This window comes from Puntigrus tetrazona, chromosome 16, assembly GCF_018831695.1.
Source record: "Puntigrus tetrazona isolate hp1 chromosome 16, ASM1883169v1, whole genome shotgun sequence".
NCBI classification, from domain to species: domain Eukaryota; kingdom Metazoa; phylum Chordata; class Actinopteri; order Cypriniformes; family Cyprinidae; genus Puntigrus; species Puntigrus tetrazona.
The window spans coordinates 20,724,624-20,734,895 of NC_056714.1; the positions used below are offsets into that span (position 1 = coordinate 20,724,624).

A 10,272-nucleotide genomic window follows, 5' to 3' on the forward strand; every position below is an offset into this window, starting at 1 on the left:
TACATTCATAAAATGTCAAATTGTCACGCTATTACTCTGTTAGAACAGAAAGAATGAATGTTCACACAACACATTGATCTACTGAATACAGAGGGGCATGCCATAGATGATTTGTAATGTTGTCATAGTACTTCTTGTTTAATGTTCAGATAAAGATCTTGTGCAGTTTCTTCCTGTTAGACAGCTCACAGCAGAACAAAAAAGTAACTTTGGTTCTTTCTCCCCTCAGTGGCATTACATGATGAGTCATATGAGATTCAGTCAGCCCACAGAGTCAAATGACCAGCCACAGTCACACTGATCATGGGCTAATTTAATGCAGAGAAGACGCATTAAATCAGGTCCAAATGTACTTGTGGGCGGCAGTAACATTTTTTTTAAATGTTTATTGCTATGGTTAAAACCATTTTCAAATGTGGTGGACTTAATGACCCTTTACTAATTATAAAAAAACACTTTTGCCAAGCAGAGGAATAAAACTCTTGTGGCTACAGTATATTGTTAATGTGGTCACGAATAGGATTGTTTTGGAGCAATTTGCAGAGGAGTTTATCTTCAAAACAATACTTGAATGTAGCTTTGTGTTGATGGTAATACAAGAATGCTTAGGAGTGTAGAAACGTTCTTATATCCAGGACAATCAATCACCTTTCAGGACTGAAACTTTTTATAAAATATGTGTAATTATATTTTATGTCACTAAAAAAAATAAAAGCCACTTCAACATCATATTAGGTGAGCCACATGTAAAGCTGTTACCACTTGAAGCCATATATTTACATTTTTACCATAGTTAAGGGTGTGTTATATCTTATCAAAAATGCGGAAATATCATTATGTAGGTGTCTTGTTTAAATCTTTTTTTAATACTGGGCCTCATTTCCATTTTCTCTTGACAGATATGAATAATTTAATGAAAATCACAATTTCTTGGTTGTATATATTAACGTCTCTTTCATCCCTAGGCTGCTGTAATGTGATCTGCTCCGATAAGACAGGCACTCTTACTAAAAATGAAATGACAGTCACTCACCTGTTCACCTCTGATGGACAGCATGCTGAGGTAAGGGCCCTGAAACTTTCAGGAGGATAAAATGCGCTACACTCTTAGAAATACAGGTACAAAAGCTGTCACGGGGGAAAAGACCTTTTCAAAAGGTTCACTTTTCAAAAGGTTCCACCCTAATAACAGCTTTTGTACTTTTGTACTTTTTTCTGAAAATGTACATGAACAAAGTATTTGGACACCCAAACACCACACCCATTTGTTGATCATTTCTAAATTATTGGCTTTAACAGGTAGTTAGTACTTCCTGCTAGCTCTGTGATTTTTTTCCATTGCACTTTGGAACCTGAATGCAGTGATTTAATTCCCCCCATTTAGATACATGAGCTTAGAGTCAAACACTAATGGTGTCTGTTTAGCAAGGACACGCATTCAATTGACCAAAAGTGACAGTAAATATATCGGTTTTCCCAAACATAACAAGCAATGCAACTGGTTTTAATAAGATAATATTAAAAAGAATAAATGTTTAATAATAAAATTATTAAAATAAAGTATATAATATAAAATAATAAATTAGCTTATTAGAATGATTTCTAAAAGATTATTTGACACTTAAGGCTGGAGTAATGATGAAAAATTTTACTTTACCATCATAGGAATTAATTGCATTTAAAAAATTGGAAATGAAAAAAAAAAAAAAAACTATTTTTATTTTGTAATTATATTTTCTTACATTACATATTTGATTAGTATTTTTAATTAAATAAATGTAGCCTTGGTGAGCATAAGAAACGTCTTTCAAAAAGAAAAAGAAACACCGAGTTAGACATTAGGATAAAGGACGTCATAACTAGCACCACATTAGAAATACGTCATCTTAAGTGTTAATAGCTGTGATATTTCATGAGCCCTATGGATTTGAAGAGAAGCCTCTGGCTTTCTCTCTGAGGAACAGGTGGAATGTCTCAGGAGCCTGATGGTATCAATGCGAAGTCCTGAATGGATTGCCGTGTCATCGGCCTGCTCTAATAAATCTTCAAAGCAGTCAGCTGAAGAGTAGATTGAGTCTCTCACTTTTTAAACTTAATAGGTCGCTTCTCCCAGGTCTATTACATCATGCCTTTTCAATTCACATGCCTGTGGGCTGCAAACAGAGCTTTGTCAAAAGACTGCTATAGTCATCTAGCGTCAGTGTTTGAGCCTTGTGTGTTTGTTAAAGTTTGTAATCTTTCCTCAAAATACAACAACATCCTTGGAAAGAGCTTTCTTTTTGGCTGAGATCACAAAGACGTCTTATTTTTCAACCCCTTGCTTCCAAATACCTGCTGTATATAGCCCATATTTCATGAGTCCACTCATAAATGCCATTTTATGTTAACTTTTAAGATGTAAGCTCTTCTTGACCCGTTTTGGCTTCATTTACAGGTCACTGGCGTTGGGTACAACAATTCCGGTGAGGTTTTGATGGATGGAGAGGTGGTGCACGGCTTCTCCAACACCTCCTTCAGCAAGATTGTGGAGGTGAGTCTGAGCAGAGATTGTGATGAAATGCAGAGCTGTTCGGGTATCACTGTGTGACACATTTCTTTTGGTGTCTGAAATCCTGTAGGCTGGCTGTGTGTGCAATGATGCAGTAATCAGGAGCAACACTCTGATGGGCCGTCCTACCGAAGGCGCCCTCATCGCTCTGGCTATGAAGGTACAGTATTCTGCGATTCTGCATGGTATGCTGCTAATTGTTGTTGTTGCATGCAAATACTGTTTCATAACTAAATCCAAACAATGTGGTTGGATGTGCCTGGTGGCTCTGTCCACCTGTGCAAACAAGACACAGCAGCCTGTGGGGATGATGTCTGCGTGGTTCTGTCTGTCACCTTATGTCACCTCATTTTGGCAAACAGGGAGCGTTTGAATCGGTTCTGCTTGCTCATGCTAATTAAGATGAGCAGACACGCTTTCACACCCCATAGAACAGGTTACTGTGGCAACAGCATCTCCCCTGAGGGTCCCGGTTGTGTTAACGTCTGGTACTCTAATAACATTGTTTTCTCCACAGGGACGTTTACATGAGAACTGAGAATCTAAGGATAGAAAGAAAAAGATTTTGGTGTTTTATAAAGAAAATGTGGGCGGTTCTATTCTGTGCAAAACAGTGCTGCTGTGTTTTACACAGAATTGAACAGGGCTGGCCCAACAGCATTTCAGTCACTAATTGTATTGGGCACTGCTTAGAAAGATGGTTCACCCAAAAATGAAATTTCTCTCATCATGTACTCACCTTCATGTCATTCCATACTTATCTGTGAAACACACAAAAAATATTTTTAAGTGTTAGTAGCCAGACATTTTTGGTTGCCATTAACTTCCATTGTATTTTTTGGTCAAGTGGACAGGAAGTTTGGTTACTAACATTCTTCAGAATTTCATTTTTTATGTTCCTAAAAAAAGACTCTCATATGGTTTGGAATGACATGAAGTTGAGTAAGTTATGACAGCATTTATTTTTGGCCATCCCTGCTTCCGTTTTTTTTCGCTTGAAGTGCATCAGTGGTTTGGCAAGACAAAGACTTTGTTTCTTTTATCTGACCTTTCCTTTCTTTATATGCTGATTTTGTATATATCCATCCTGTTTTATCGGAGTTATTTCATTGAGGTAGAACTGATAGGTGTCTTTTAAGATGAAATTTTTCTTTTAAGGATTCCAGTGCCGAGTATGTGACCACATTTTCTGTTCTTTATAGATGGGTTTGGAAGGGCTGCAGAAGGAGTTTGTGCGTTTGGAAGAAATTCCCTTCTCCTCAGAGCAGAAGTGGATGGCTGTCCGTGTCGTCCATCGCACCCAGCAGGTAAGCTGGACCGCATAGTAGAAAACACTTTGTAAATGTAAAGGATTAGATCGTGCAAGGTACTGTAATTGGAGCTGAAAATTACTTGGCAGCATCACAATAGTGCACATTGAAATTCGCATTCACTTCCTACTGATTCACACGCACCAAATGAACCCTGTCAAAAAATGGCTTGTCTCAAAATGAATAGAAAGCACCCAAATGCTTTCTCTCTTGGCTGGCTATTTTTCACTATTCTCAGGCTCACACTGAGCTCTCTCAAAGAGCTCTCTTGAAATCTTAAGATCCAATCTGAGTGTCTAGCTTCTCTCAGTTTATGGGTGTCAGGGTGCACAAGTGTTTTTCAGTCCACTGGGAAACAAAAGCACTCACCAGGCTGCTGCATAAGAAGAGCCCATTGCTGGGCACTGATTTGTTTTCTGTGTTATGTCTCGGAAATAATTTGTAATGAATAGTTAGACATAAATTCTTACAGTCTGCAAGCAGTTCTTTCAGCTATATGACCGTGCACAAAGACTTGTGTGAGCTTCAGTCAATTATTGTGGTGACACTGATTTCAAATAGCCTTACGTCTTAAATATCGTTCAAAACAACTGGTCACTTTACTTGGTGATATAGTCATTTTGTTTAATATTGGATGGTGCTTGGTCAGAATATGCTGTTAATAAATTTTGCTAAGAGATAATTATCTTTCTTTCTGATTTAAATTACAGGATAAGCCTGCCACATTCTTTGTGAAGGGTGCCTATGAGCAGGTCATCCGCTTCTGTACTTCTTACAACAGTAAAGGCGTCACTCTGCCTCTGACCCATCAGCAGAGAGAGCTCTACCAGCAGCAGAAGAGCTACATGGGCACTGCAGGTCTCAGAGGTACAGCGCTTTCAATTCTCACTCACTTTCCAGCAATGAAAATGCTGTGTGGAGTTGGTATGATGACAAGAAACCCAGTTTTCTGCATTGAGCTTGCACTATACTTTTTATACAGTTGTGGTTCAAATTTGAAACGCACTCTGCAGTATCTGCAAAATGTTAATTATTTCACAAAAACAAGAGGGATAATACAAAATGCATGTTATTTTTTGTTTAATACTGACCTGAATAAGAGATTTCACATAAAAGGCATTTACACATAGTCCACAAGGGAAAATAAGATCTTTTGCATATTTGAACCCTTTCCAACAATGAATATATGATTTTGAGATCCATCTTTTCACACTGAGGATAACTGAGGAACTTGCATGCAACTATTACTATCCACCTATTATTGTGGACTATATCTAAATATGTGAAATATACTACACTAAATTAAAAATAAATTGCATTTTGTATGATCCCAACATATTTTGGTAAAACAATTAACCTTTTGCAGATACTAAGTGGAATTTAGGGCAGTGTGATTTGTAGTTGAGCAAAATCCATCAGCTTAAGTTTCTTTTGGCATCACATGAATACATTGAATCTCATTATTATGGAGGGGCAGAAGCTATTATACGTTTGAAACATTTGATGGACTACATATCTAAACCTTAAAGGGGATAGTTCTAGCATATTCTCTTGTATGTGTTGTCAAACACATAAATGACCTGCTGTATTAAACTTAGAGGTGCACAGTTAGCTGATTCAGCAGTTGTGTGTGGCACTGTGGGTAGACATTGCTGCTATTTCATGACACTTAAGTGTTACCCCTGTCAGTATTTAAGAATGTAGCATATACTTTGTTGAATTTACTTTTATGTAAATCTCTGATGTCCTACTTTTTTTCTTTGAATTTTCTGACTCTTACAGCTTATGCTACTCTTAAGAGTATTTCTGAAAAGTTCTTTACATAACACTTGGGTTCCCAGACTGTGGCTTAATGTCAAACCACTTTCCTGCCATGATCAAATCACACATAACTTTGAAATGACACCCAAATGTTTTTCTGTCGGCTCTAATGGTGCCTCTTCAGTTGGCAATTCGTTTCCAGCTTACAGCTGTCTGCATGTCATTTGGCTTGTTTTGATGAGATTAAGTTGTCTCTGGGGATGCAAAAGAAGTGCTTTCACATATTGACATTCCTCTCTATTAGTTTCCTTTTAATTAATAATATTAAGATCAAGAAGATTTTGGCAGCAGCTGATGATGTTGTCCTGTCCTCTGGCAGTGCTGGCGTTTGCTTCTGGATCTGAGATGGGTGCTCTTACCTTCCTGGGGCTGGTGGGCATCATCGACCCTCCCAGAGCGGGAGTGAAAGAGGCAGTGGCAACGCTGATCAGCTCTGGAGTGGCGGTGAAGATGATTACAGGGGATTCACAAGAGACTGCAGTGTCAATTGGTATGACTTTCAACCACGTCCTTTTTCTGGCACAGTGCGTGTCTCTCCATCTTCAGCAATTTATGTAATTTACAGACATTTTTAACTCTTGAACCTCTCACATTTTAGGCTTGCGATATAATAAAAATGTTTGATTTCAGTTCTAAAAATTCGAGGGTAAGAGACTGTAAATGACCTATTATTAGTATAAACAGTATTTGCTTACCTATATTTTTACTAAAGCCTTTAATGCATTACAAATGGCTTTTGTAAGTAATAATGCCAACATGTTGTTGAAACACAGGTTTGAATCGATCAGTGGAACAAATGATTTATGAATATGAATATTTTATTTCAACTAGTTATCAAGGTAGTATTTTTGAACGAACTAAAAAATGTCTGTTTAGACACATTTTTAAAATGGGAAATATAGAAATTAAAAACTGATAATTATAGTATCTCAGTTATGCTAAAATAACACTGGTTTGAGTCATGTATAAAAATAAAAAGATCCCTTCAAATTTTTACCTTTTTAATATGGACATTAAACATTCTGAATATACTTGTATTTCATTTACTCATATATTTATTTGTTGACCACAGCAAATCGACTGGGCCTCTATACCAAGGGTTCTCAGTCTCTGTCTGGAGATGAAGTGGACCAGATGGACATCCAGCATCTCTCTCAGATAGTGCCTAGGGTATGAACACGCTTTCATACACTCTAAGCTGCTTTTCTGCTTTACCATCCAAAAGACTCGCAGTTGGGCTTTGGATAGTTTTCAAGTTCACTGGTGTTTTGTTGCAAACAAGGTTTATAGTACCTTTACTTTTTGAGGCACAGAGAAAACAGGAGTTTTAAAAGGATTCATGCAGTAATTGAATCTTGAACATATGGGATGCCGTGAAATAAATTTGTAACTTGTCTCCACAGATAGTGGTATTTTACAGAGCCAGCCCTAGACACAAGTTAAAGATAGTTAAGGTAAGTGCAATAACAGATTGTTTGTGATTATACTCCACATATACCAAAATATGTCATATATGCTCTTTCTGGCATCAGTCCCTGCAGAACATAGGGGCTGTTGTGGCAATGACGGGCGACGGTGTTAATGACGCAGTGGCTCTGAAGGCAGCAGACATTGGTGTGGCAATGGGTCAGACTGGCACTGATGTCTGCAAAGAGGCAGCAGACATGATCCTGGTAGACGACGACTTTCAAACTATCATGTAAGCATATGCTTTCTTGGGCTTTTTTGGTTTTATCAGGCATGTAAGGACCATTGATGTGCCATTTGATGAGTCTGCACATATCCTCAAGCCTTTGTTTCTCAATCTAGGTCTGCTATTGAAGAAGGGAAGGGCATATACAACAATATTAAAAACTTTGTGCGCTTTCAGCTGAGCACGTAAGTTGGCATGCTCTCATTTTGATTCAGAAATGAAAAAGTTTTCTTTTGTGTGTGGTGTATGCGAAGCCAAATGGGTTGTGCTGTTTATAGTTAGAAGATTTAGTCAATATGAGCTTAAAATTGATTTTTCTAGTGATCTAGTGTCCTCAATTTTCTTTTTTTTTTTTTTTTTTTTTTTTTTTTATTGTTCTGATTTTTTTTCTTCTGCTGCATATGCAGTCCTGTTGAAATCACGAATTAAAACAACGCAAAAGTGTTTTTCGGTTGGCAAAGTGGGTCTCTTATGATCATCAAGGTTGTTTTCATTTGGTTAAAAATTCTGTAAGAACGGTAATATTGTAATGTATTTATTAGTTAAATTTTTATGTAAATATGTTTGAAAATGTAATGTATTCCTGTGATGGCGAAGCTGAATTACATCAGCCATTACTCCAGTCTTTCTAGCTGTGTCATGTGATCCTTCAGAAATCATTCTAATATGCTGAGCTCAATAATTACATATCAATGTAGAAAAATTTGATGCTGCTTTTATATTGTTTTGAGTTTTTGGTGAATAAAAAAAGCTACATTTTATGATATTTTATACATAAACGTATATAAAATATTGGTAGCACTTTACAATGTGTCATTTGTTAACATTAATATATGAACTATTATTATTATTATTTTTATTTTACAGTATTCATCTTTAATGTTGTTTAAATATAAAATACAGTTGTTATTAGTTTATTAGTAGTTATTAGTTTAATTCAGAGTGCATTTAATGTTAACAAGCACAATTTGTGATTGTAATCATGTATTAGTAAATGCTGTAATTAACACTAAGATTAATAAAAGCTGTAGATGTATTGTTCAATATTGGTTCATGTTAACTAATGTAATTAACTAATGTTACCTAATGAACCTTATTGTAAAGTGTTACCAGAATATATCGTGTGTGTGTGTGGTGTGTGTAATAAGATACTCATCCAGGTTATAAAAACTGTTGAAATGATCTCTTCCTTTAGGAGCATTGCCGCCCTCACCCTCATCTCCCTGGCAACGCTTATGAACTTCCCCAACCCTCTGAATGCCATGCAAATCCTCTGGATCAACATCATTATGGATGGGCCGCCAGCCCAGAGGTAATAAACTGATTACCAAGAGATTTATCACTGCAGTTGATCAGGAATGCAATTTTAGTATAATAACATCGAACATTGCTTATGTCATAATAGAAATGAACTTTAATTGTTTTTTCCTTCTAGTTTGGGAGTGGAGCCTGTGGATCGAGACGTGATCAGGAAGCCTCCAAGGAATGTTCGAGACAGCATCATCACGCGCAGTCTGATAGTAAAAATCCTAGTCTCGTCCTTCATCATTGTTTGCGGCACACTGTTTGTGTTCTGGAGAGAGGTAGGTAATATTCGTCTGACGAGGCCTTCCTGAACATTTGTGTTCTGCTTTGTTTTTCATTTGTGTTCCATATATATTCAAAACAGGTCATTAGGTAAATGACTAAATGATTTGTTTGCACTGTGCCTTGTTTTTGTTTTAGAGGCATCATGCAACTCTGTTTATATATAACCGGTGTGGTGGTGGTTGGGTTTTTAATTTTTTTGCTTGTCTACTTGAAAATTAATATGGAGCCTTGGTACACAAGTGCCATTACCTTGCCTAGCGTCTAATTGGTTAGAAACACTTAAAACGAGAGCTGTAAAATTAATAAGTGTTGTTTTTTTCTGGGTAAAGTAGCAGCGAAACCATTCTGGAAAATGTAGTAGTTAATGAAGTACATTAAATTTGATGAAATAATTGCTTCCTGAAAGCTGCAGGAACCATTGCCAAATGCTTTGCAAGGAACTGTAACAGCATGTCCTAGATTGTTTCCCCCCCACTTCCTTTCAGTCTAATAAATCATTTTTTTTTTTTTAGCTGCGGGACAATGAGATCACCCCACGGGACACCACCATGACATTTACCTGTTTTGTGTTCTTTGACATGTTCAACGCTCTCAGTTCTCGATCACAGGTATAAGCAACACCAAACATGAACGAAATGCACACACAGATTAAGAACACGGGGGGGAGCAACTTAAACACTGCCATTATGGGTCGTCTTGTTTAAAAAGTTCCAAATGTCAAAGCGCATTTTGTCTTTCCGTCACTAATCTTTGATTAGTGTTTAAGCCTAGATTTTGTGTCAGAGATTGATCCGAGGCCTCACTGTTTTTGTTGTTCTGCAGACACGGATGGTGCACGAGATGGGCTTATGCAGTAACAGGATGTTCTGCTATGCTGTTCTGGGCTCCATCATGGGCCAACTCCTAGTCATCTACTTCCCTCCGCTACAGAAGGTCTTTCAAACCGAGAGCCTCAGCATTTTAGGTATGCAACCAAAAAACAGAGGAAACCACATTTTTCACATCCCGTACAGCAGAGCCTAAAAATGTTATGTAAAATACAGAATAAATACTTATTGTTATATATATTATATATTATATACTTGAAATGTTATTTCAAGATCTCAAAAAAGAAAATGTAAGAAAATTTGACATTATATAAAATGTATAGATTGTCGGATCTTTTAGTAAATCTGTTCTTTGGAACATTCTCAAATCATCCTAGAGTGTTAATTTAGCATTAGTACTATACTATTATAGTATTTATTGTAATTTTTTGTTTTTGAAGACCTGCTTTTTCTTTTATAATTGATTTATAAAATTTAAATTAA

General features: G+C 36.7%; 1 protein-coding gene across 1 annotated transcript in view; it reads left to right on the forward strand.

Annotated features, from left to right (window-relative positions):
* The window catches only part of atp2c1 (ATPase secretory pathway Ca2+ transporting 1), a 30,135-nt gene that overhangs the window by 17,598 nt on the left and 2,265 nt on the right, over positions 1-10,272 (forward strand). The window contains exons 13-26 of the mRNA XM_043260705.1: positions 966-1,063; positions 2,435-2,530; positions 2,619-2,708; positions 3,751-3,855; positions 4,569-4,725; positions 5,999-6,169; positions 6,752-6,849; positions 7,083-7,133; positions 7,212-7,378; positions 7,489-7,557; positions 8,568-8,684; positions 8,808-8,955; positions 9,475-9,570; positions 9,785-9,926. Of these exons, the coding sequence (XP_043116640.1) occupies positions 966-1,063; positions 2,435-2,530; positions 2,619-2,708; positions 3,751-3,855; positions 4,569-4,725; positions 5,999-6,169; positions 6,752-6,849; positions 7,083-7,133; positions 7,212-7,378; positions 7,489-7,557; positions 8,568-8,684; positions 8,808-8,955; positions 9,475-9,570; positions 9,785-9,926 (1,605 nt within the window). The remainder of the gene's footprint in view (positions 1-965; positions 1,064-2,434; positions 2,531-2,618; positions 2,709-3,750; positions 3,856-4,568; positions 4,726-5,998; positions 6,170-6,751; positions 6,850-7,082; positions 7,134-7,211; positions 7,379-7,488; positions 7,558-8,567; positions 8,685-8,807; positions 8,956-9,474; positions 9,571-9,784; positions 9,927-10,272) is intronic.